The sequence below is a fragment of the Anoplophora glabripennis genome, unplaced genomic scaffold (genome assembly GCF_000390285.2).
Source record: "Anoplophora glabripennis isolate ALB-LARVAE unplaced genomic scaffold, Agla_2.0 scaffold504, whole genome shotgun sequence".
Lineage (NCBI taxonomy): Eukaryota > Metazoa > Arthropoda > Insecta > Coleoptera > Cerambycidae > Anoplophora > Anoplophora glabripennis.
This window is the reverse complement of record NW_019416583.1, coordinates 190,410-216,191: the sequence shown is the minus strand read 5'-3', so window position 1 is coordinate 216,191 and position 25,782 is coordinate 190,410. Positions and strand designations below refer to the sequence as shown.

Genomic DNA, 25,782 nt, shown 5'->3' with positions numbered 1-25,782 from the left:
ATAAATATAAGAGCAAATTGTAATTACATTTTAAGGCGTACGTAATAGCGTAATAGCGCAATAAAAATTTAACTGATGCATATATCACTCTTAATTACCATTATGCAATTTATTAATTCCTACTTGGCTGATTAGCACTCTCACTGGCAATAATTTGCAACTTAATTACTTCAGGCACATATCGCGATCGAATGTGCCTTGAATTGCATAATTTAAATTGCAGAGTACCATTGGCAAAACAATAATTAAATTTGTACGGGCCGTTTACTGCGGAATAGTTAATTAACGGATTGATTACAGTTCTTAATTGCCAGCTATCGTATCTTTCGTTTTTAAATATATTATCGAGGGACTGACGATTTATATCGGGTGTCTCAAAATTCACGCAAGATTTCAATTTTGCGCCATTTATGCGGTAAAGTGTTACCAGAGTGACAGCTGACAGTTCAGGGTTATTAAAGATGGAGGGCTCACGAAAGAACAACGCGTTTTCATTGTTGAGTAATATTTTCTAAATAATGAAGGTTTGGCAGCTACAGTTCGTAATTTTCGTTGAAAATATGGTCGGAATAGTGATTTCACTTCATCAGCTGCGAAGAGATTAATTGAAAAAGTCGGGGAGACTGGAACAATTAGTCATCTTAAACACTTTGGTCGTCCTTTAACAAGTAAGTCGTTTAACACAAAACATCGAAACAGTTCGAGAGAGTGTGGCTGAGAGTTCAGGAACATCAATTCGGCACCGTGGCCAAGAATTTACATTTAGAAAAGCTCTCTACATAATATTCTCACGAAAGATTTGCATCTTCACGCTTACAAAGTTCAATTGACTCAAGAATTGAAGCGGACTGACCATGCAGAGCGAAGAGAATTCGTTAAATGGATTCTGGAACAATAACAAGTGGATGCTGATTTTTCGAACAAAATCATCTTCAGCGATGAGGATAATTTTCATCTTGACGACTTCATTAATCGACAAAATTGTCGCGTTTGGGGTTCAGAAAGTCCACGGGTGATTGTTGAGAAACAAATGTATCCACAACATGTTACAGTCTGGTGCGGATTTTGGGCTAGAGGTATCATCGAACTATTCTTCTTCGGAAATGCGGCTGGTCAGGCAATAATAGTTAATGTTGATCGCTGTCGTGACATGATAAGCCAATTTTTTCGGCCTAAATTGCAAGATGTGGATGTATACGACATGTTGTTTCAACAAGACGATGCCACATGCCATACAGTCCGAGAAACAATTCAATTAGTGCTTGAGTCATTTCCTGGTAGTGTAATTTCCCGTTTTGGTGATTAGAATTGGCCGACCAGATCATGCGATTTTTCTTTAGGGTTTTTCAAAGTCTAAGGTTTATGCCAACATGCCCAAGACCAATCACGCCTTGAAAGAGGAAATTGAGAGCTGTATCAACGAAATTAAGCCGCATTTACGTAAAATGGTCATGGAAAATTTCGACAAAAGAGTGTTTGTGCCAGCGCAGCCCACATAAGTACTATATACTTTATGTATCGATAAAAAGTTTTAATTAAAATCCTGTGTTTTCTATCAAAATTACTTCTTGCGTGAATTTTGGGAAACCCTTTGTTTACGAAGGGAAAACACATTTTGCGACATGTATTTTTGCGTCATTTAAAATTCGATTTCTGGATGTCTCTAGCTCTGGTTTCACTTGACATTATTTTTTAAGTGTGTGATACAAAGTACAGTGCCATTAGTGAAAACACTGTATTATATTCAAAATTTCTGGATATACAGTATGTCCGCGGACTGTGTTTACAAGAAGACAAATGGATCAAAAAGTGAAAGATACGAAAAAAAGGTACTCTTGATAAAAGTGTTTGCTTGTTTAGAAAATAGGAGTCGCCATGACAAATTTCAATTTTGTTGTTCAGGGTGGGTCAAAAACACAAAAATGTTATTTTGCTTAAGAGTAAACATGCCTTATTTTGCAAGATACGAAAAAAAGACATTCTTGATAAAAGTTTTTTCTTGAAAAATGGATAGGAGTCACGTTATCAAAAATTTTATTTTTTATACAGGGAACAAAGTACAAACATAAAATAAGTCTTATTCAAGTGTAATTTTCAAATACATAATACGAAAATAATTACAACAACAATTTAGCTATAAAGAAGTAAACAAAGCAATATGATGAAGACATCAAACTTCCCATCCCCATATTGAATACCTACATTATTCTTATTGCTTTCTTAAATATCTGAAGAAATTTCTGATTTCTTCCTGGGATATTGAACAGACGGCGTGAATAATTCTGCCGTTTTGCATTTCAATATTATTTGGTATTGGAGTAGCATAAACAATTTGTTTTAAACGACCCCATAGAAACACATTGGCCATGGTTTAGTCAGGGCTCCTTGTAGGCCACAAAATTGGACCATTTCTACCAATCCATCTTGGACCATATCTATGGTTAAGCCATTCATTTATCTCACGAACACAATGTGCTGGACAACTATCCTGTTGAAAATACATTTTTTGGCAAAAATTTAATGGTAAATGTTCGAGTCCATCGCTAAAAATGCATCAAGCATTTCTAAGTATGATATTCTGTTGCATGTGTTATTATAAAAGTATGAGCCTATAATGCCATGGACAGATATCGACTCTTATTCATTTTTCAAGAAATAACCTTTTTCAAGAATGCCTTTTTTCGTATCTTGCAAAATAAGGTATGATTACTCTTAAGCAAAATAACACTTTTGTGTTTTTGACGCACCCTGTACAACAAAATTGAAGTTCATCATGGTGATTCGTATTTTCTAAACAAACAAAAACTTTTATCAAGAACGTCTTTTTTTCGTATCTTGCAAAATAGAGTTTGTTTACTCTTAAGCAAAATAACACGTTTGTGTTTTTGACCCACCCTGTACAACAAAATTGAAGTTCATCATGGTAATTCGTATTCTCTAAACAAACAAAAACTTTTATCAGGAATGTCTTTTTTCGTATCTCGCAAAATAAAGTATGTTTACTCTTAAGCAAAATAACATTTTTGTGTTTTTGACCCACCCTGAACAACAAAATTGAAGTTCGTCATGGCGACTCCTATTTTCTAAACAAGCAAACACTTTTATCAAGAATGCCTTTTTTCGTAAACTCAATCCGGGACATACTGTATACAGGGTGTCCTGGTACTTGATACAAAAAAGTTGAGTACAAATAGATGAGGGCAAAATAATATCAGTTCTTCATATAATTTTTTTTCATACGGGCCTTCGTTAACAAGTTACGGGCCCTCAAAGGTGAAAATTAAAAAGTTGATGTAAGTGAAACTTCATTATGCCCAGAACGCCAGAGATGGATTATGCCCAATGGTTAACAACCCAGAATGTTTGCACAGATGATGATCGCAATCTGCCTGCAACAAAAATAAGTTCCCTGAAGAATTTGCTAACGATAATACCCTCTTGGTTCAACTCGGTAAAATTAACAGTTTAGGAAATATTTGTGATTTTATGTCACAGTGCACAGAGATCGGCGCCTCCACCATTTTTTGTTTTTAACTTTTAAATTTGACATAATTACTATGTTAACATATGGACCTATTAAATTATTACCCACTGCCCATACATTAATAGTGGGTAATAATTTAATAATAGGTCTATACGTTTTTGAGAAACGTCTGAATCTTTAACATACTTTAACTTGTTTTGGTTTTCATTTTTTTGTTGTTTAGAGTCTGTTTGTCAAATTTTGTTAGTGAAATTTACATTAGCAGACAGTAAGATTTTCTAGGCTCTTATTTTAAAAATATGTACGGTTCTAATATAGTCATTATTTCCAATTAAAAATTAAAAACAAAAAATGGTGATGTGCACTATGACATAAAATCAAAAATATTTACTAAACTGTTAATTTTACCTAGTTGAACCAAGAGGATATTATAGCTAGCAAATTCTTTAAGGAATTGATTTTTGATTGATAGATTGCGATCGTCATCTATGCAAAAATTCTGAGTTGTTAACCATTGGGCATAGTCCGCCCCTGGCGTTCTGGGCATAATGAAGTATCACTTATAACATCAAAAACAAGTTGTACGCAACTTCGTATCTTAAAATTAGTCATATATTCACCCTTTAAAGTTTGTACAAGTACTTAATAAACACCCCGTATATCTTCATCCTCTTCTTTTCGGCTGGATCCTAGACTCAATCTGTTCTCGCGAGTTACTATAAGCACTCCTGCAGTGCGCTACGAGAAATAAAAATCGAAAAAGGTATTGAAGAAAAACGCAACCAAAAAATTTTTACTTTTTTTAAAATCATTTTTGGACACTTGAAATGAATAAAATCGTTATTACTCTTTTTTACCGTGAAAGTACAACTCTTAAGCAAAAAAATGAGCCCGTTTCTCTACGACTATTCGTCGAGCAAGAAAAGCCTATTTTCGAGATGACCTTTATTTCGAAAAATCGATATAATTTGAAAAATTTGTAATATTTTTTTTTAATTTAAAAAAAGGCACTTTGTTTGCTTGCCGAGGGCTACATTTACAGCAAGTAACAAGTTTCAAAATCTTAATGCAAGAGGTACAGCAAAAACAATAAACGTCGATTTTTGACGGTTTTTTTGATATATCTCGAAATGTTATATAGCAATTGATATTGATTATTTAAAAATACGAATCGATAGGTTTTTTTAATAGCTACAACTTTCTTATTTAACTTTTTTCCATTGGAGTTCAATTTTTTTTTATTAGCGAAAAACCGTCTTTTTAACTTTTATGAATTTTTTAGGTTAACTTCGCCGTTTATGCGCCATAGAAAAACATTATCTTTCTTAGAATTTTTTTTTTGTACCACCTGTGTTTCAAATTGGACTGTATTTTTTTTATTATTACTGGTTCATTGGCATATGATTCTAATTGTCGGCACAAAAAATAACTGAGAATATGAAACATAAACAAAAATCGGTGGTTTTCTTACCTTAAAACTAGGCGTCTTATTGCAGGAATTTTCACACCCACGCACTTATATCGCAGGCTGATACCGGCCGGTTTTGTAATGGAAAACACCAGAGGTTTTTGATAGCGGAATAATAACGAACACAAGAGAGCGTATAGATTCAAAGAGAGTCGCCATTCAAGTCCATTATTTCGAGTTGTCGCCAATAGAGGCGTTGAAAACCACCAGTTTTACTCGGTAACAACAATGAACAAAAATATATAAATTAAAGATTCTTAGAATAATAATAACAGTTAGAAATAGAATATAATATATATANCAACTTTCTTATTTAACTTTTTTCCATTGGAGTTTTTTTATTAGCAAAAAACGGTTTTTTTACTTTTATGAATTTTTTAGGTTAACTTCGCCGTTTATGCGCCACAGGAAAACATTATCTTTCTTAGAATTTGGTTTCTCAGATGGTTTTTTTGTAAGCTCTTCTACCTATTGATTGAACTATAAAGCTATATATGTAACGCACTAATTTTATATATTTTATAATTTTCGTTAAATTTCTTAATTTTTTTAGTTATTTATATTTTTTCTTATGTTTTTCTTGTTTTATTAAAAATATTTCTAAAAAAAATTAATTCACTGTACCTATTTCTACCTATAATTTATATTTCTCCCATCTTCTCTCTCATCTTGCCCTGCCCTAGCCCATTGGCTGGCGACGCCCTTGGTGCAAAATAATTTATTAGTATTATATTGAACAGTGACTTATGGAATAAATAAAAATAAAATATTATGACATGTAAGAGATGTAAAGAGGGGGGAATATGCGAACTTTAAGTGTAAAAGGAAGGTAAAAGTGGATATTTCCTTAAAGTAGGAAAATTGATTGAAATTACATTGGCAACGTTGGATATGAATGATTTTAACAGATTTTTAGGTAGTCACTACTTTGAAAAAGTGAAAAAAAAAAGATAATAATTCTTCAGTCCCCAGTGTAAATCTGTGTTTACATGAATACAACCTCTTTAGTCATTGTCGAAAAAAATATAAAAAATTGTTAATTGCTCCATCTGGAATAAATTTTGAGCATACCTGTGACTTAGGTTCACAGGAAAATTGACATGCAAACAAAAAATATCTCAAATTGGCTTTTGATCGATAGCGGATACTATTCAAGCGAAACTGCCACATAAAAACCGAAGATCATTGTCTGTTGCTAAGGAACGAACGGCTCAATCAACGAACTTGGAACCTGTTCTCGCCACATTTTTTTTTATTATTATTGACCCACATTGACGTTATCTTCGGACCAGGTTAGATTCAGATCGTTCAACCTGCTCCACAATGGAAATATCTATCAGCAAAAAGACGATCGTCCAGTTGTAAATAGCGTATCTGTTTCTTGTTTACTATTTGTGATGTCTCGTGGCCTTTCTTGTTCGTGGAACAGAGTACAACGGGCATTCATCACTTGTCAGTTAAGTTTTAATGAACTTGTGAGTCAGCGGTTCTCAAACTTTTTTATCGTTACACGATGTTTACATGTTTTGACGCGATTTGTTTATTTAAGAGATATTTTTACGATAACTAGTGTTTATACGTATCAACAACAGAAACTGACTATCGTCTGGCTAGTTTTATACAGAGCGCTCGAAGTTAATCTAGTCACCGTGGTTCATGATACTCGTATATACATAATTGGCAAGGGTGCAATTTAGGGGGTTGAAACATTTTGTTCCTGTTCTTTTAAATGTAAATAAGATGTTGTAACCAAAGTGTATTAGTCCGAGAGTAAATCGTACATTCCAGGTTCGTAGGTACTTTTTTATCACATGACATAAAGAGAAATAAACATGTTTGTACAAGTATAATTTTGTACATAACAATAAGATGGAAATAAATAAACTGACCATGTTCACAGGAAATTAAAAAAAAATCAAGATTAAAATGCAACAGTTGAACTAGACTGTAGTTCAACTGTTGCATTTTACTCTTCTTAATTTAAATCTTCTTAATTTAGAGACTGGTATTCTCAATTTTAATATACATAAAAAATCGTCACCCGATTCTTCCATAAAGGATCTACTCGTCTCTTGTCTACTATTTTCGCTAGACTTTTTAGTACTGTATCCAAATGACTTTTTTGTAGTTGTATTCCTGTTCATATCTTGCCCTAAACCTTTCTGGCAGTAAATCATATGTTGTTTCGTTTACTATTTCTAATATCACCCCTTCACAATCGCCCGAATTCTTTTTTCAAAGTTAAGCACGAGGTGCTGTAAAAAATAGAAACAGTACGGTGAGTTTATCACGGCGCCGACGTATTGTTTATGTCCTCGCAGCGAAGAATAAATAGGCCAGGAAAAAGAGCTGGGAAATGACCATTTCGCGACTTTTTGTTTCGGCAAGCTGAATTTATCACTATAGATGCTAAATATTATGTACAATAACATATTAGTTTCCACAGTCATAAAAATGGGGGGAAGATTGTTTGCAGGGTGGTTAATTGTATAATTTTTACGTAAGTTCACGTTTTTCGCTTATAACTTTTTTCGTTCATTTTCACGAGAAAACAATAAACTACTTTTTTTTCGTCTTCAAAAGACCTACAAAACTAGTCCTCGAGCGTAAAAAAATATTGATTAGATCAAAAGTTATAAACAGAAGGAGTTTATTTATGATTTTTAAATTAAACATTTATAAACTGCGTTATTATTACCAGAACGTTTTGGCGTCGCATCCTCTCATTCCTTATCACTGTCTAATAACTCACACGAAATCTGGAATCGGTAAGTTGAATAGTTTACAAGTTATGGCCTTATAAACAAATTAATTAATTATTAGCCTATACGATCCCGAGCATCTTCCATAATCGCACTGATTTTTTTCATGGTAGATTTCATAATAATACATTGAAATTTATCTTTTTTTTTTTATTTAATATTTGCAACCTGGTTTTTTTTTTATTTTTTAGCCTTAAGTACAAAATACGACGCACGCGCGTGATATAGTTATATATTATTACATATTCAGAAAGCTTATGAAAAGAGCTTTAAGTTAAAAAAAATCGTCAAGATTTGTTGAAAAACAACGGAGTTACAGACTGTCAAAATTGACGGCCTATTGTTAAACAAATTAGGTTGGTAGCGGCAAAAAAAGTACTTTCCCAGATAAAAATATTTTATTTGTGGAAGTATGTTAAGTGCATAAGAAATATTGTTAAAAGTCAGAGGGTCGTTTGAAGGGTGGGGGTAGCAAACGGCAGCGAGTCCGAAGAAAATGAGGATAATATTCATAGTCATACCGTTAAAAAATGGAAATTCGCTTGAAAATAATATATTTGACAGTCTGTAACTCCGTTGTTTTTCAACGAATCTTGATGATTTTTTTTTTAACTTAAAGCTCTTTTCCGAATATATATTAATATATAACTATACCACGCGCGTGCGTCGTATATTTCATTTTGCAACTAAGGTTAAAAAATAAAAAAATTTCCAGGTTGCAAATTTGAAATTAAAAAAAAAGTTAGATTTCAATGTATTATTATGAAATCTGCCATGAAAAAAAATCAGTGCGATTGTGGAAGATCCTCGGGATCGTCCGGACTAATAATTAGTTAATTTGTTTATAAGGCCATAACTTGTAAACTATTCAACTTACCGATTCCAGATATCGTGTGAGTTATTAGACAGTGATATGGAATGAGTGGATGCGATGCCAAAACGTTCTGGTAATAATAACGCAGTTTATAAATGTTTAATTCACGTCGTAAATAAATTTCTACTGTTTATGACTTTTGATCTAATCAATATTTTTTGACGCTCGAGGGCTAGTTTTGTAGGTCTTTTGAAGACGAAAAAAAAGTACTTTACTGTTTTCTCGTTGAAATTGACGGAAAAAGTTATAAACGAAAAACGTGAATTTACGTAAAAATTATACAATTAACCACCCTACAAACCATCTTTCCCCTATTTTTATGACTGTGGAAACTAATATATTATTGTACATAATATTTAGCATCTATAGTGATAAATTCAGCTTGCCGAAATAAAAAGTCGCGTCCAACTCTATATTTCCTGGCCTATAAAATTTAAGATTTAATGAAGGTTTAGACAAGTTAGGATGATTATATTATTGTTAGTAAGAAAGAGGTAGTTGTCAGCAAATACAAAATTTCAGGCCTTATCAAAAGGCAACAGTAGTCTAACGTTTTTAAGGTTTCATTTTCACTTTTGTTCCTGAACTCTTGCTAATTTTATTTTATTTTAAACAAGTGGACACTACTGTATGCCCAGCGAAATAATTGCTATTCTGTGTACCTATTACAAAATCATCAATTAAAATAAACTGTTTTATTTTACTTCGTATCAGCGTGGTGTCATGAATTGTTTCCTGGTTTTTACGTCAAACATGATTTATTTAGGCATCTTAGATCTAACAGGAGATTTTGCATTCTGATATTTTAAATTTCCCCCTTTCGAATTCATATTAACAACACCTATTGTAATTGGTAATTGGTAATAGAAAATAATCAGAGGCCTTGATGACTTTAACAACTAAATTGATACTAGGCCAAATTCTATAATATAAATAAATTTAGTATTGATTTAGATCATTTACAATACCAATATTTCAGGTTAGGTCAGATAAAATTTGGTTTAACGAACGTACTTCTTTGTAAATGATGCCTTCTTAATGCATTTTTATCTTTTTCAGGTGAAGGATGCTACTGCAGCGCTCATAGTCGTCTTCCTCCTCTTCATCATACCCGCTCACCCGGATTTCATCTACATCTTCAGTAAGGACGAATCCAAGCGGCCCAAAATAGCCTCTAAACCCCTAGTCACCTGGAAGATCATCCAGCAGAAGATGCCTTGGGGACTGATATTCCTTCTTGGCGGTGGTTTCGCTCTAGCGGAAGCCTCCAAAGTCAGTGGGATGAGTCACATGATTGCCGAGCATCTTCGAGGGTTCGCCTCCTTGCCGAAGGTCTACGTCATGATGATTTCTGGATTAATGGCCACCATCTTGACGCAGTTCTCGAGTAACGTAGCCGTGGCTAACGTCGTTCTGCCAGTTCTAGCTGAAATGTCTTTGGTAAGCTTTTTTTCTTGTTAGTTTCTAGGACAGAGTTACTGTATTATACATGTTGCAGGTTGCCAAGATTCATCCCATGTACCTGATGATGCCTGCCGCCCTTTGCTGTTCATTCGCCTACTGTCTGCCGGTGTCCACCCCTCCCAATGCTATAGCGGCAGCTCCTTGCAGTATGCCATCGACAGAGATGGTCAAAGTAGGTCTTGGGATGTGTATCATCTCTATGGGCGTTTTGTTCGCAGTTTTCCCCTTCTACGGAGCGGTTATTTGGGATTTTAATACTTTCCCTGACTGGGCGGTTGAATGAGAAATCGTTTTAGTGAAATTGAGTCTAGGCCTGAATTCGTATCGGTTCTCGAATACTAATGCTTTTCAGTAGTCGATAGTCAATAGGTATTCATAAGTATAAAAATCATTTCGGGAAACGACATCACTGCTATTTATCTAAATATATATTATACATATATATATATATTTCTATAAAGACATATTTTATCCTAGGTCTTCCTGCCAAACATTGTTAGTTCAGTAGTTCTGATAATAAATATGCGTCACGCATTCGATTTTAGCATTATAATAAGTATTATAATAATTTATTGTACATGGAATTATGATGGTTCAAATAATTTACTAAAATGAAATTAGTTTTTACGCTTTAAACATGTCATAAACTAGGTAAGGTTGACTATTTAATATTTAAATAGAATAAACAATTTTATATTTGTGAGGCGTCATAATTGTAAATTAAATAAATGATGAAAAATATAAATGATTTTTAATTCGTTAATTTAATTTAAAAATATCAGCACTAGTTGATCACCTCCCGTAACATAAAAAAAAGTACAAAATTAGTTAAGTACTCCTCGTATACATTGGGAACATAAATTTATTGTTTTAGAACTTTAGAACTAAATAAATATGTAACGCAATGTGAAGAGTAGAAACAAATCAGTCTTTTATTTAAGTGTGCATCGTGATTCGCTTATTTTAATCCAGTACACATTTCCTACCAATCATATTAAAGGTTAGAGAAAGACAGACATATGAGAACTGTAGTTATTTCTGTATCGTGGCAAATAAATATACCTATCTATCAATTTATGATGTTCCGTTACCATGACATGTAATTTGACAGAAGGGTTGTTTTGTAAACAAAACTATTGAGTTTTCTATGCTATTGAATTTATTTTTATTAAGGTTAGATTAGAATAATAGTTAAAATTTTGCAAATCTTATATAGATTCTTTAACAGTCATATCGAATTAAGAAAATAAAAAAAATAATGGAAGCCACAACCCTAGATCTAAATAGCCCGATTTGTAGAGCTTGCTTGAAATTAGATGCTAAAAACAGTATTTTCTCAATACATAATCCTACAGCTTTATCTTATTCCTATATGTTTACTTCTTGTATTTCAATCCAGGTACTTTGGATGTGGTATAAAAAAATTGTGTATATTTTAATGTACTTTCTTGTGTACAGGTGAATTCAGATGATAGTTTGCCTAAACAAATGTGTCGGAAATGTTTAAACACGATAATAAACTTTTACATATTTAAGACAAAGGTTGTGCAAAATGATTTGTTATTGAGACAGATCCTTAAAACTGAAAAATTAAATGAAAACTCGATATTAGAAGATAAGAATGTATCCAGTCAATCTTTGAATGTGAATTTTCAATCTATCGAACACCCAAATCCAAAACCTGTTAGTAGATTGGAATTTATCAAGTCTCAAACTGTGGAAAATCAAGATTATGTAGACAGTGAAGGAAGCGAAGATGATCAGAATTTAGATGAATTCAAAGAACAAGTATATGTTAACAAAGAGAAAATTCATCAGTGTGATGTTTGTGGCAAAATTATAAGCACAAAGAGCAATCTTAACCAGCATTATCGGAAACATACTGGAGAGAGGCCGTATGGCTGTGACGCTTGTGGAAAAAAGTTTTTAAAAGCTGAACATCTAACAGTTCACAAGAGAACTCATACAGGTAAAGTGAACGGCATCTTTATGTAATTTATAGTTACATAAATGTGGTTTTAGGAGAAAGACCACATCGTTGCATGGTTTGTCCCAAGTCGTTCAAACAAAATGGGGGACTAAAGGCCCATATGCGTGTTCACAATGGCGAATGCCCCTTCATTTGTTACATTTGCGGCAAATCATTCAATCATTCAAGCAGTTTGCGATACCATAAACAAATACACTCTAGTGAGACGCCTTACACATGCGAAACCTGTCAGAAATCGTTTAAAACTGCCAGGTATCTTAAAATTCACAAGAGGTACACTTGATTCTATAAATAAAGCTGTATTATTCTTATTTTTCTATATCACTTTTAGATTTCACGATGATAAAAGACCTTTTTCTTGTAAAATCTGCGACAAAAAGTTTTTTACTAGTTCCCACTTAAATGTCCATATGAAACGGCATAACAACATTACATCGCATAAGTGCATCATTTGTGGTAAAGGTTTTGTAAGGCCGCAGCATTTGAAAATGCATTTGGCCACACACACCGGCGAAAAAGCCCACACCTGCGAATTGTGCCCCAAAAAGTTTACGCAGGCCAGTCATCTCAACCGACACATGAAAATTCACAAAAGAGCATTGTGAAAAATGTAGTACAAAATAAATAATTACACTGTGTAAAAAGTGTTTTAATTCTATAATAAAACATACAAACTTGTCTGGTACAGCTAAAATCTTGGTTTTATTTATCGCACATATAACCCTTGTTCATTGCTAAAATACAAATGTATGTCTATTATAGAATAACATTCATTCAAGTCCTTGTTTTTGCATCTAATATCGAGTTCATGGCACAATATGTAACTGATAAACATATTACAACTCTCTTGAGAAATTAAATATTTGCCGCCTTATGTTTGCCCACGATTGGTCAAGATCTGACGTTGTCGCTTACCATTGGCCGTTTTTTCCTCTGTGTCATCAAATCGTGGTCCAATACAAACGCGCCAACGTAAACTGACAGTTCTGGACGTTTTCCTAAAACTTTTTATTCTGTCAACGTGTAAGAAAGCAAACAAATAGTAGAGGCGCCGTTGGTGATAAAAAATAGTCAGTTTATATCGTTATAGAATTAGGTAAGCATCATATAGTATAATTAAATTAAACTTTATTGATACAATTCCCTGGCTAATACATAAAGTGTGCTTTTAAAATTATAACCTACCTTTCGGAAAACTGTTCAATGTATTTTCTGTCCCACAGCTTTAGTATACTATAAAATGGAATTTCCGGCTATATTTTTGGTACTTCTTGCAACCGTGGCAGCTGTGAGTAGTTTAAAGCCTGGAGAATGTGAAGGTGAGATTAATTTAAATAAGTTGAAGGTACGAAGGGCTTAAACGTTCCTTTTTCAGTTTGTATAAAGACGCTAGATAAATTCGCTGCTACACTAACCGATGACATCAAGAAGGACTACAAGAAAATTGAAACGGAGTTCAAGGGGTATTGTAAAGGATTAAAGAACAAAGAAAATAGATTCGTAAGTAACATAATCGAAATGTACTAATGCAATTAAAATCAAACAACACATTTTAGTGCTACTATTTAGGCGGATTGGAAGAGAGCGCGACAGGTATCCTAGGTGAAATGTCCAAGCCCATGTCTTGGTCAATGCCGTCTGATAAAATCTGCGAGAAGCTGAAGAAGAAAGACGCCCAGATTTGCGAGTTGCGCTACGATGTCGAGATTGACCTTAAAACTGTGGATCTAAAGAAGCTCAAAGTGAGGGATCTGAAGAAGATCCTCAACGATTGGGGTGAGGAATGCGAGGGGTGCATTGAGAAGAGCGAATACTTGCAAAGGATAGAAGAACTAAAACCGAGACACACTGAACTTTAAATGACAGTAGTTAAAGTGTTATCGAGATACCTGGACGATTTTTTTTAGTTTTTTTTCTCTTTGGAGCGTATTGGTCAGTGATCGTGTGATATTCTTTAACAGATGATAAGCAGCATCACCCAAAGTTTGTCTGATTAGTGAAAATTGTTCATTTATTTATTGCATTTCTTTTGAAAATGTATTGATTTCATAAGGTTCCGTTTATTATTATCTCTAATTAATTTTTTCATTACAGAGACATAATTTAGAGTATTTATTTAATGATATATTTGTTATATTTGTAATAAATATATTGAAAACATTAATAAGTGGTTTTCATTCAAGTTTTATGCGAAACTTAAATGCAATTCTTTTTTTTTGTAAAGTATTGCGTATATTATTATATTATGCAAAGTGAATTGTTTGGCCGATCTTTAGAGATGGAACATGCGTCACAAATAAAAATTCCTATAAATAAATGTTTAGAAATGTTTTGTTTTCGAGATGCAGGATGTTACGGTTAAAAAAAAATTGAATTTTTTAATGGCAAAAAGGCATCTGAAACTTGAAATTTGGCATATTAGGGAAAATTTTTGATTGAATGTACTAATTCTTATGCCTCATCTTTTTCTGAGTTATTTAAATTGTTTTTAAAGGTTTTACAAAGATGCATTCTCACTACATGATCCGATGCATCACTTTCTTGACAAATGATAAAATAGTGGACCATGTTCGATGTTCCTGCTGTTAGAAACATATTCATATTTCAATCAGGGCCCGAGAACTTATACTTGAAAATATGGGGAAACTGGGAACCACGTGACTTGAGATGGATATACAAGTAGGGGAAAGAGTCTATAGATGTTGCACAAAGATTTTGTAGAATAAATTTTGACAATTGCAATTATGAATCATTTCATATCATTCTTGTTCATGTTTATTGTTGGTTAGGTTTGGCGAGTGTTGGTGTGTTTTATTTGTGTTTTTAGTGTGTTTTATTAGATATTTCATTCACATTTATTTATATAACATAATAATGTCTGATCATCATATAATCACATTTTTTTATTAATAATAAAATGTTTTGTTTTTTGTTTTTTTTTTAATAAAAAAATGTGATCAGAGGTAGGTAGTTTTTTTTATGGATATCAACACAACGAAAATTTAAAGTTGCATAATAAATCTCTATTACAAGAATTAATCAAAGATTGGTTTAATAAAATTATTTACTTGTAATATTTTTTTATTCACCGTGAAAGCTAATACAATATAGAAAGCACTGAAACTCTATAATCATTTTCACTCTTTCTTTTTTCAAAATATGTACTGAAATTTGAAATTTTTTCAACAAACATTTTAAAAAGTTACAGTATCAAAATTATATCTTATTTTAAGTAGGAAGACTATTAGAGCATTTAAAAGTGTCTTTAATGCTTGAGTGATTTTAATGCTTTTTATCAAATGTACTTATTTTCTCATGGTGACAAAAAAAATATCTACGTGAAAATTATTTTACAAAATCAATTTCTGAGTGATCTGTGTAAGGTGAGATTTGTTATGTAATTTTAAATTTAGCGGCGGTGAATACCTAAAACAAATATTGAGTAGGTAGGTATATAGTTGTAGAGCGTACAACTAGATGGCGCTTGCATCTTTAACCGGCTACAGGTAATTTAACTCACTGTATTACCGATAATTCCTAGAAAAGGAAAGCAATAGAAGTTGGAGAAAGTGTCAACAGTTAGCGCTGTTAATGACCACGAAATCTGTTCAAGTTTCCTATCTATAGTATCATTTATCTAGGATTTCAATCAGTGAAGTGGAACGTGGTGGAGTGGAAGTGGAACACTTGTGTTGGTTGACCAATCAAACTACATTAAATGGTTCCTAAGTTTCATCCTCTGCCATCTATCGCTTAGAAACTGCACTGAACGACGAGAAAATTCTTTAGCCAACTGAAACAGCTACCGTTGTCCAGTAGAAAGTTAATTGAGCTCTTTGTGTATAGATGGCGCCGTATGCTATCTTTTTAAAAATTATTTGGAATATAAACACATCGGCACAAAATATAGAGACACATCGGTTAAAAACTCGGGGGACTAACACACAGATTTAATATCCTACGGACTAACACCACGGATGAAAAATCCATATCATATATGTGTAGACAGTACTGATCTATAGGCTAAATTAGTAGTTGATTTAAATTAATTCGAAAACTTCTCGTAGTCGAGAAATCACATTCGCATATTTGCTAGGTAGCCGGACAAATATCGAGAAATATAAGTATTCAAGCACACAGTACACGTGATTGTATGAGAACATTTTTATTAATTTGTGACATATTCGCAATTAGATTGTGCCTAACCATTTGAGTTACATGCACCTTGTAGTAAGTCATAAGTCATCGGTCACATTCGCGAAAATGACCATAGAACAATTAAATAACAATTTTGTCCCATATTTCAATAAGTTGGAATTCAATATGCAGAATACTAACCAAAATGAGAAGGCAGTTATTATATTACAAAGTATAAAAACAGTTTAGAAAAAATACCAATTCAAAGGAACATAACTTGAAATTTGAATATATCCGACAAATGATTAAAAATAACCAATCACGTTCCTGGTAAATTATCGATTTTTAATGACCACTACAAAAATTATGTATTATGAAATGTTTTTGTAAATACATATGCAACCATGTATATAAAGCTGTGTATATCTATCTGCCTATAATTAGGGCTTTATAGTGATTTTATTTTAAAATATAAATTTATTTGAACATTAAATTTTTACGAACTCCTATTATTAGCAAACGGGTTTATATTTCTGCAAATTAAAAATAAATAGTTTAATTTGCAGGTTATAATTAAAGATACGTTAAGTAAATTAAAAAATAAAAACATTCCACTCACAAACAAGTTTGTTAGACAACTAGATGCCATGCCACTAATGAGACTCGAGAGACGTGATAAGTGCTCGTTAATTAAAAATAAATTAGTGTAGTGGACTATAAATCCCTCTAGTTCCGTTTTGGCAACGATGCGTGTCATGTTTTAAATATAACCCGTCAGTACAAGTACAATTAACTATTTTAAACAACAAAGAGGCAATGCAGGGACAACTAAATAATACTTAAAAATTCAAAGCATATAGCATATAGATCGATTATTTCTCTAGCCTACTTCCTATTTTAGTTTTTGTTTATTACAAACGTTCTCCTACTTTTCCACTACTTCTACTACTTTACTTTTTTAATTTATCCAAGTTATTTTTTGTTTTTGGTTATGAAGTAATCCAGTTTCTTATATGAAAATGATGCACAACAGGCTAAATATTCAAAAACAAATACAAATGGATTATAAACTCTTTATCAAGTGCCTTCTTAAATTTGTTTCAAATATTTTTTCACGAAAAAAGCTTGATTTGCTATAGCGGAATAAATTTGGGGATATTCAAAATATGCCGACAATGCTGTCAGCAAGTAATCTAGTGTATTCCCTCTATGTATCTTTTTCATAAAAACCTAATATTTTTATGGACTTTATTTTCAATATACAAGATGTCGCAAATTTTGTAATTTTTTGGTTTCTGCATTTTCATTTTTAAGCCATTTAATTTAAACCATATCTTTCCTATATATCTAAAACACAACTTTAAAATTAAAAACTAGAGTAAAATGACAAACAGGCCGAACATCTCTAGACTTATTTTATTTCATAGATAAAAATTTATTTTTTACTTACAAAAATAAAATGTAGGCTTGTTGATATTTTTATCGTACCCCCAAATTTTTAATTATCAATTAAATATATAATTAAATAATTTAATAGGAATTAATTACTATTCTAATTCACTTCATTGTACTGTCATATTTTTCTATAGGTACTTATCATCGATAGTAAAGAGGATTCTGACTATGCAAGTGCAAGCACAACAACACTAAGCAGCAGTAATATACAGGGTGTTAGAAGACTGCCTTAATTCTAACAGACGATAGAATTAATTAAAATAAACAAAAAAAACTTTACGGGTCCTAAATTTCCGAGAAAAAAAATATCAAAATCTGCAACTTGATGTAAAAAAGTTCGATTAATTAAGAAATATTGGCGTAACTGTGTGCATAGAATACCATAAAATACAATGTTTATCACTTTTTTAAATTTCTTTATGCTTAACTCTAAAAAATAATTAGCGTTGTAATAAATTTAAAATCGATAAAATTCATATCGAGCAATGTGACAACGGCGCGGCGGATAACACGAGGTACTAAGCTGTCCAGCATTACGCAATTCCGTTTGTATCTGGAATTGGACCGTGTCTGCGTGTTTTTGCGTACCACTATTTCCTTTTCTTGAGGTGTTTTCCAGCAAGTGTGCGAAAATTGGATTCGGTGGTGTCGTGCGTGCATCGAAAAGGGTAATGGACATTTTGAGCATATGTTGTAGTTTGTTGTGCGTTTAAAAATTACTGAATTTTACTTTTTGGTAAGTACCTAAATTATTTTTAATACCTACGTATGATTATTTGGACGACGTGAATCTTTGGGTATACTTTAATTACATATTTTCCAGATACGTAATTTGATTAAAAGTTAAGTTCCTGTTTTAATAGATTCATAATTAATAAAATTCTAGCTAAAATTTAAGCACAACACTATCTTCGTATTACAAAATCCATACATTTTATTTTATTTATTTAAAAACTGGAAACAATTGTCTTGAAATTTACTAAATGTTTCACAATAGTAGTTATTTACATTTGTTCCGTAGGACAAGTCTGTCGTGTGCACACGTGGTATGCACCCGCTGTTTAGCATTAGGTTAAGCGCTGTTGTCACGTTGTGATGAAACTCCCCAATATTAATACTCGCTGCATTTTGAAAATTGTTAATCTTGCGCCACTTTAAGTACAGGCAGTCAAACTTCTTACACCCTGTATGGCACTACATAGAAAAGTACGACCAATCACAAACCTGATAGAAAATATGCGATTTACGGTGCGAAATTTGAAATATGGCATTATCTATCTAATTACATAATTAAAATGAATGCAACTTTACCAAAATTAATTTTTTCGTTTTCTTAAATTAAAGAGAAATGGACTCGGCTGACAATGGAACTAGACTTATAAAAGTATGTTTTTATAAAAGCATCATTTTATTATCAAATATTGAGAATTATAAAGATCACATACAAACTTTTTATATTGTACTAAGCCCAGAACAAACCTGGACGCAAACTCGATTCATCACAAAACCTGTGATACTCTAATAATATATACAAAACAACTTAAACAACAAAAAGTCACAATAATCAATAAATTAAACGCATACACACAGTCAGCACTCAACAAAGCACACAAACTATTAAATAAATATTTACAAACAGGCAAAAATATCACAAATTTTTTGTAAAAAAAAAACAATTTTCCTCATAGCAAAGAAATGGATCAGTACAAACTGCTGGAAACGCCAGTTTCCGAAAAGAGAATTTGAACTGCTTGCCTCAGGTGAGTCTACAAATTAGGGATGGGTACTTTGGACAACTTATATTGCCTCAGATCCTCATCAATATGCAGGGGCAACTCCTTGTCTACAGGGGTACCATCAGGGTACACCTTGAACTCCACCGGCCCCGTCAGGGGTATATCGGGAATGCTCTCACCTGTCACAGGGGGCGAATCAGTGGTGTAGTGCTCCTGGAACTTTTCATAAGCCCCCTTGTCTTCCACGGGTCCATTCACGGCTTGCAGAAAAGTAGCAACGTTGTGGGGGAAGGTGACGTACTGGGATTTACCGATTTCCACCTTCTGGACGAACCCCTCTGGTGGCGGCAGGCGGTAAACGTTGTCGATTTTCGCGGAAGCCGCGCTTTCCGAACCGAAATCGGCGTAGGGGTCGTCCCCGAAGGATTCGTCGTCGTCGTAGCTGTTGGGCTTAGCCGTGCTGCTGGAGGAGCTCACCTTTGGCACGGAGTTGGCCAGGGGGTGGCCCTTCATCAGGGAGGTCCAAACTGCAACAAAAAAAAATAGTTGTAGAGGAATGTTGAGATTGTTGAGCAAATAAATCACAGAAACATGTATTCTTGTTTATATGTAATCTGTCACTTTAAACTCGATGATTCTTATATTATATACAAGTGTCTAGATGCAAGGATAAACCCTCTAATCAAAATCATCAGAGTTTAAAGTGACTTTAGAACACTAGATGGTGAGTATGTGGGTACACATGTCAGCAAGTGACCCATTTAAGTAATACGTCTAGAGTGCACCCCGGTTCCAGGAAAGGTCCACGGCAGATTGTCGCGAGGACCAGATACATATACATGATAGCGCTACACCAACCCTCAACTATTATAAAAAAACCTTGTCTTAACTGACAATGGTGTGGCAACATTAAAATTAAAATTGGTATTTGGAGCTAATGAACACAAAGTATTGTATATTTCCAAAGTTAATGTTTATCTAAGAAAATATGTAACTACTTACTACTACTTTAGTCGTAAAATAAACTTGTCGCACAGTAAAATTAAATCGAAAATAATTCTAAAACTGTTCGTTTCACAAAAAAATTTATCTATAAGAATTTTTTGTTACAAATAAAATATAATCATTAAAAGTCAAGAAAATTCAGTGGCGTAGAAATTTGCCCCTTGTAATTCCTTAGAAATTTTAAAATTTCTACGCCAATTACGAAATTATATCTAAAAAATATATATGAATATAATTAATAATTTTAAAATTGTTTCAAAAATCAAATTTAAGGGCCTATTCAAATTCGATTCTTCCAAAATCGCATCGGAAATTTCACGAATTTTGTCAATCCAAACAAAAGCCGACCAAATCCTTGTTGATATTTAACATGACTAAAAAATTTAGACCGCATTTAAATATACCAGTTCGAAAATAAGTTTCTAAAAATAGCATCCACATTTTAGCATTCCATCTGAGTCATCCGTGCTTATATCCTTTAAAATGTACGATTCACAGAAACGCAGTCGTCGCCGAAGGACAACTCGGTCCCGATCTTCATTTTTTCCCAGGAAACGCTACGTGACCGAGTTGCGAAACAATTGAATTCTATAACACTTACTTATCGTGTTGGCGTCCCGCTGGTAAGGGTCAGTGGCGTCCAGAACGTCTTCGGACATGCTCTTCAGCGTGCTAAGGCCGTATTTCAGGAGTTCTTTGTTACAGTTCTTCAGAGTGGAGGATTCACAGAAAGATTCCACCTGGTTGGCGAATAACGAGTAGAGGAAAGACATCTGAAAACAAGAGGATAATCGTTAGAGACCGATGGTATAGGATAGGGGAATTCTTCAGAGATCAAGGTTCTGTTCTCAATAGGAACAGCCGATTCCCATACATAATAAAATCCGTATCGAATGTAGAACGTTACGTAAGAGCCAGTTGATTTTGAAAAGTTAATAATAGAGGATAACAGTACAGATAACTGTATTATTGGACTATTTACATAAAATTATGTAACTGCCGCATAAATGTTACATATATGCGCATAAATGTATGATAATCAGGTTGTGGGTATGCAATTTTTTCGAAAATTGTATATTTATTGTTTACCGATTGAAAACAGTGATGGAAAAGAGAGATTTTGTTTGTTTTGGTGGCTGGCGAGAGCAGAATTTATTTACTTGACCTCCTTTATCAAACTGTGAATACTAGACCTGATTGCTAAAAATACGAAGTCAAAGTCAAGAAGAGAAACGATTTTCCAAGAATTTTTTTCAAAATAAAATTGTTGTCCTTATATTATAGAAAAATAAATAAATTTGTAGCCATAAATATACCAATTTTATTGTATATCATCTTAAATTACTAAAATAGTCTCTTCAAAAATCAATTAAAAAAAAAACTTGTAAAAAAAATACTTACTTTTTCCTGCTTGCTGAGGAATTCCCACATAGGTATCGCGGATGCGTTCAATTGTCCAAAGAGCACACAGAAACACAAAACGAAAGAACCAATCATGTTGGCGTGCATTTTCAAATTCAACTGTTTCGAAAAAAAAAAACAAACACACTCTTCGTACTCGGTAAAGAGAAAGTCTATCTAGTACACCGTGTTCACACGTTGAGAGGCGATTCTCATCTGTTTGGCTCGGTGCCGGGTCGTTTGTTTTATAGAAACGGTTGACGTCACTTACCGGATTGGACATCCCGAATTAGTTTTAGATCTTCATTTGTTATTATCAGTATAAATCATCGGGACAAATGTAGTATTTCAGTTTTTTGTGTGTTGTGTATAATTTTCTACAAATGGTGATATGCCGGCGACATTCCTCGATGATTCGGTGGGTTTTTCAATTGGACCGAGCAGAGGGTAGTTTGGTGTCGCTTCGGTATGGTGCTCATTATTTGTAAAGTGTATTTTGGTAGGTAGGTAGGTAGGTAGGTAGGTAGGTAGGTAGGTAGGAAAATAGGTTTCTTCAATTGTGTGGTGTTCATTTAACAAAAAAGGAAAATGCAAAACAAAGTAAACAGCTCTAGAGCTGTTTATTCTCTAAAGTATCAGTAAATAATTGTTACTGTACAGAAACTAACAAAATAACAAATTTTATAGTGCTATATTTAATGAAATGTTTCCGTGTTTCTGAAAAATGTTCATTAAAGCTATTAAAGCACGATTAATAAGGCTTTGTTTATGGTTACATGATGCTTAGTTTTTCCCACACACAATTAAGTCAATAATTAGTTTAATGATACCGGGTACGAACCGTGAAAAATTCGCTGAAGGTCACCTTTCTTCATAAAAAATTCATAAGGTAAAACAACGATCTCTATAGTTATGTTAATTTTAAGGGAATTGAACAAAATAAAGCAGATGTCGATTAAATATTTCCGAACTCGACCGGATTTTGCACTTAAATTGTAATCGTTGACTAGAACAGGGCCGAAAACAGGCCCTTGGAGCACTCCTTGCAAGAAATTGAATAAAACATCTATAACTTGACATGCAGACGAGAATTATGATGTGAGTAATATATTTCCACTGAAAGCCACACAGTATGATTATTTAAACAAATTACTCAACGCTTTTTTTCTGGGCCACTTACAACCATCAAGTTTGGCTGTCCAAATAAGTTAGTCACTATCTTTTTTGAAACACATAATCATTCGACGATAAACATCCATTCTCATTGTGCAAATTAATTTTTAATAGGATGAATCAGTAATGATAGATCAATCGATTGAGAGTTCGTTAGTGGTAATGATTCGATTGTCAATTTTTTTTCGGGTATTACTAAATGTAAATATCATGCTCTTTTTTCCGTTGCGGTTGAAACGTTAAGGCATGGTTATTTTTATCGCGGCATCATATCACGGTTATTTTAGTAATTTGAGTACACAACCCGGCGTATGATCGTTGCTTACCCTGTATAGGAATATATTGTGCCATAGAAAGCAGCAATAAAATGTGTTGTGTCTAAAGATATTTATGAAACTCATATTTTTCTACTTTCTCTTGATGAGAAAAGTTTATAAAACAAGTATATTTACTGAATTTTATTTTTTTATCGGCTTTTTACTGAATTCAGATTAAAAAAATATCTGTTATTATTGTTATATAGTTGTCTATGTAGGGTGACTAGCGGGAAAGTCTACAAACTTTAAGGAAAAAATAAACAGAACAGTGTTTTGACTTTATTTTTAAATATTTTTTTTGACTCTGTTTTAAGGATATTAAGCAAATTCAAACCATTTTTTTTAAATCGTATCAAATGAAGTTAAATAATATATACAAAAATACATAAGTACCAAAGAAGTATTTTGTATTTTTGTTGTTTCTCTCATCACCCTTGACAAAGATGAACACGTAAAAACAGCTGCTACAACGAGGTCTTTTTGTTTTCACATTTTACTTAGAATTGTGTCAACAGATATAAAATTAATTAATATTAATATAACAAAGTTATACAGGGTGTCCCACCAGGAATCGCCGCTATCGATAGCTCGGAAAAGTCTTCGTTTTTCTGGATATCGAACAGCAAATTCTCTACATGTTCTTGAAATTACTTTGTCACATTGTCCATAAATGACAAACAAATTAAAATAATCCATACTAGAATAATTTAAACGATCCCTAGGCATTTTTATTTAAATTTTTGGAAAAACTATTACAGACACAACAATAATTTGACAACTAACTTGACAAATGTCAAGATATTTTAATTGTTTTTAGTGTTTCTGATCATGGCCAATTTGATAACAGATCTGATACGAGAAAAACTGTCTAAAAAATAGAAAATTATAACCGTATAACCGGAAGTGCCATAAGGTTCTAAATATTTTAGTTGTGTTGGCCCTACTGCCTCTGCTAGGTTGCCAAATTATTAGATTTATCGAATCAGTAATTTCCGAGATATCGATAGTGGCGATTCTTGGTGGAACACACTGTATACAAAAATTAAACTTATAGAAAAATGACATTTTGAAACAACATTGTCAAAAACATGTATTCTGTTGTTAGCTCTCTTATTTTTTACTCTATGAAGTAGATTCAAATAAATTTCAAAAAAATGTTTTCATCAAAATCTTATCAAATCATTGTCAAATAATATCGCCAGAAATCCTATCTGTGTGATTAGACATTTTTTGTTTACCTAGATTTCTGAAATAGAAGTAAAATTCTATCACTAAAAAATAGTTTTTAAAATTTTCGTGTTTTCTTAGATTTTGGAATAAATTACATTATAATGATTGCAATTTCTTTTCGGTATACAGAAGAAATTATAGATTTTGAAAATAAATATTTTTTGTGAAGCGGATAGTTTTTTTGGAGATATTTTCCATTTATTCCATAATTGGTCGCTTACTTGAAATTTAAAATATGATAACTCAAAAATGGCTTGCTTTTCGAATAAAATGGATGAAATATTTTTTCTTAAGAAACACCAATTGGAATTAAATGCACTTATCCCATTTCTAAAATACATAGTGGCGTTGAAATTCTAGAATTCTTCTTAATAGTGCTCCCTTTAGCATCTCCGTTACCAGTTGATGTATTTGTAAATCAATTCAGTGATTTTTACCCATAATTAGTTATATCATTAACCCAAGTTTGACTGATTGACGTCATACATAAACAGAATGTGTTTTTTGAAATCGGAAAATTGTACGATTTATGTTTATATGAACTTTTTCCTTAAGGCTGGGTTTGTAGACAAGAAATCGCACTTTTAGTAAGACAATGACAGAACAAGTAGATCCATCTAGGAAGTGACGAAACGTAACGCTAAACTAGAAAATATACCTTTCCTTTTTTGTCCAGCAAATTTGAAAGAAATTCAATGTGTGTATGTACTCGATTTTCTGTCTGTTGTACCATTTGTACCGTGAAGAGATATTGTTTCGAACTTGCTTACATTTTCTAAAATGTTGGACAAAAAATTGCGCATATAAATACCCCCCTTAAGATGACATCTTCTAGATATTTATATTAAAGTTTGACCATAAAAACTTGACGCGCCCTGTACATTATTGAGTCAAAGAATAAAGAGCCATGTTGAGAGCTTATACAGATTACAGTTTTCTTATAAGGCCATGCCTTTTGACGTCATATGCACAAACAGTTGGATAAATTCGTCACAATTGTTTTTGTGGACATCGCCAAGACCGTCTCGATGAATTTGTATGAATTTCCCGGTAGTTATTTCCATGGCAAAGGTCAAAGTCCCTGCCGGTACGCTAATTGATGAAATTTAGCATGTCACTTGGATAGTTTTCTAGTTTCGTAACGCAAACAAACATTTGGCCGGGGTACTATTGTTATTCCGTCACTCTGAAGTTTACTGAGGTGAATACCCAGTATTTTGCACGTAGTGAACAGCTGATATCCATGATAATTTTCAGCGGACGCCGGTCGCAAAGGAAGAGGGTTT

The 25,782-nt window shown here is 32.9% G+C and overlaps 4 protein-coding genes across 8 annotated transcripts in view; 3 read left to right on the top strand and 1 right to left on the bottom strand.

Moving 5' to 3' along the window:
- LOC108911833 (protein I'm not dead yet) overlaps window positions 1-10,795 on the top strand; it is a 49,937-nt gene extending 39,142 nt beyond the window's left edge. For all 4 annotated transcript variants that reach the window (XM_018716871.1, XM_018716873.1, XM_018716874.1 and 1 more), the window contains 2 exons: window positions 9,648-10,028; window positions 10,087-10,795. In XM_018716871.1, coding sequence (XP_018572387.1) covers window positions 9,648-10,028; window positions 10,087-10,335 — 630 coding nt within the window. In that variant the 3' untranslated portion in view covers window positions 10,336-10,795. The remainder of the gene's footprint in view (window positions 1-9,647; window positions 10,029-10,086) is intronic.
- Window positions 10,796-11,180: 385 nt separating this feature from the next.
- LOC108911823 (zinc finger protein 664-like) lies at window positions 11,181-12,719 on the top strand. The gene is made up of 4 exons (XM_018716859.1): window positions 11,181-11,451; window positions 11,511-12,021; window positions 12,075-12,315; window positions 12,374-12,719. Exons 1-4 carry the CDS (start codon window positions 11,311-11,313, stop codon window positions 12,645-12,647), a joined length of 1,167 nt encoding a protein of 388 aa, XP_018572375.1. The 5' UTR covers window positions 11,181-11,310; the 3' UTR covers window positions 12,648-12,719.
- Window positions 12,720-13,020: 301 nt separating this feature from the next.
- On the top strand, window positions 13,021-14,045 carry LOC108911822 (mesencephalic astrocyte-derived neurotrophic factor homolog). 2 transcript variants are annotated; one of them, XM_018716858.1, is made up of 4 exons: window positions 13,021-13,112; window positions 13,266-13,361; window positions 13,418-13,542; window positions 13,599-14,045. In XM_018716858.1, the coding sequence occupies exons 2-4, from the start codon at window positions 13,283-13,285 to the stop codon at window positions 13,899-13,901; spliced, it is 507 nt and encodes a 168-aa protein (XP_018572374.1). In that variant the 5' UTR covers window positions 13,021-13,112; window positions 13,266-13,282; the 3' UTR covers window positions 13,902-14,045. The 2 variants fall into 2 exon arrangements, with proteins under 2 accessions (XP_018572374.1, XP_018572373.1); XM_018716857.1 differs by having other exon boundaries at window positions 13,023-13,138.
- A 4,978-nt stretch (window positions 14,046-19,023) lies between these two features.
- On the bottom strand, window positions 19,024-21,981 carry LOC108911821 (rhythmically expressed gene 5 protein). The gene is made up of 3 exons (XM_018716856.1): window positions 21,777-21,981; window positions 20,977-21,148; window positions 19,024-19,897 (listed from the first exon to the last, which is right to left on the bottom strand). Exons 1-3 carry the CDS (start codon window positions 21,882-21,884, stop codon window positions 19,401-19,403), a joined length of 777 nt encoding a protein of 258 aa, XP_018572372.1. The 5' UTR covers window positions 21,885-21,981; the 3' UTR covers window positions 19,024-19,400.
- Between the last annotated feature and the right edge of the window lie 3,801 nt (window positions 21,982-25,782).

Coding starts and splice junctions, on each gene's coding strand:
- LOC108911823 (XM_018716859.1), top strand. CDS start 11,311: ATGGAAGCCACAACCCTAGATCTAAATAGCCCGATTTGTAGAGCTTGC. Junction 11,452..11,510: donor CTTCTTGTATTTCAATCCAG/GTACTTTGGATG, acceptor TCTTGTGTACAG/GTGAATTCAGATGATAGTTT. Junction 12,022..12,074: donor TCACAAGAGAACTCATACAG/GTAAAGTGAACG, acceptor ATGTGGTTTTAG/GAGAAAGACCACATCGTTGC.
- LOC108911822 (XM_018716858.1), top strand. CDS start 13,283: ATGGAATTTCCGGCTATATTTTTGGTACTTCTTGCAACCGTGGCAGCT. Junction 13,362..13,417: donor AAAGCCTGGAGAATGTGAAG/GTGAGATTAATT, acceptor TTCCTTTTTCAG/TTTGTATAAAGACGCTAGAT. Junction 13,543..13,598: donor AGAACAAAGAAAATAGATTC/GTAAGTAACATA, acceptor AACACATTTTAG/TGCTACTATTTAGGCGGATT.
- LOC108911821 (XM_018716856.1), bottom strand. CDS start 21,884: ATGCACGCCAACATGATTGGTTCTTTCGTTTTGTGTTTCTGTGTGCTC. Junction 21,149..21,776: donor TCCTCAGCAAGCAGGAAAAA/GTAAGTATTTTT, acceptor TCTTGTTTTCAG/ATGTCTTTCCTCTACTCGTT. Junction 19,898..20,976: donor GCGGGACGCCAACACGATAA/GTAAGTGTTATA, acceptor TTTTTGTTGCAG/TTTGGACCTCCCTGATGAAG.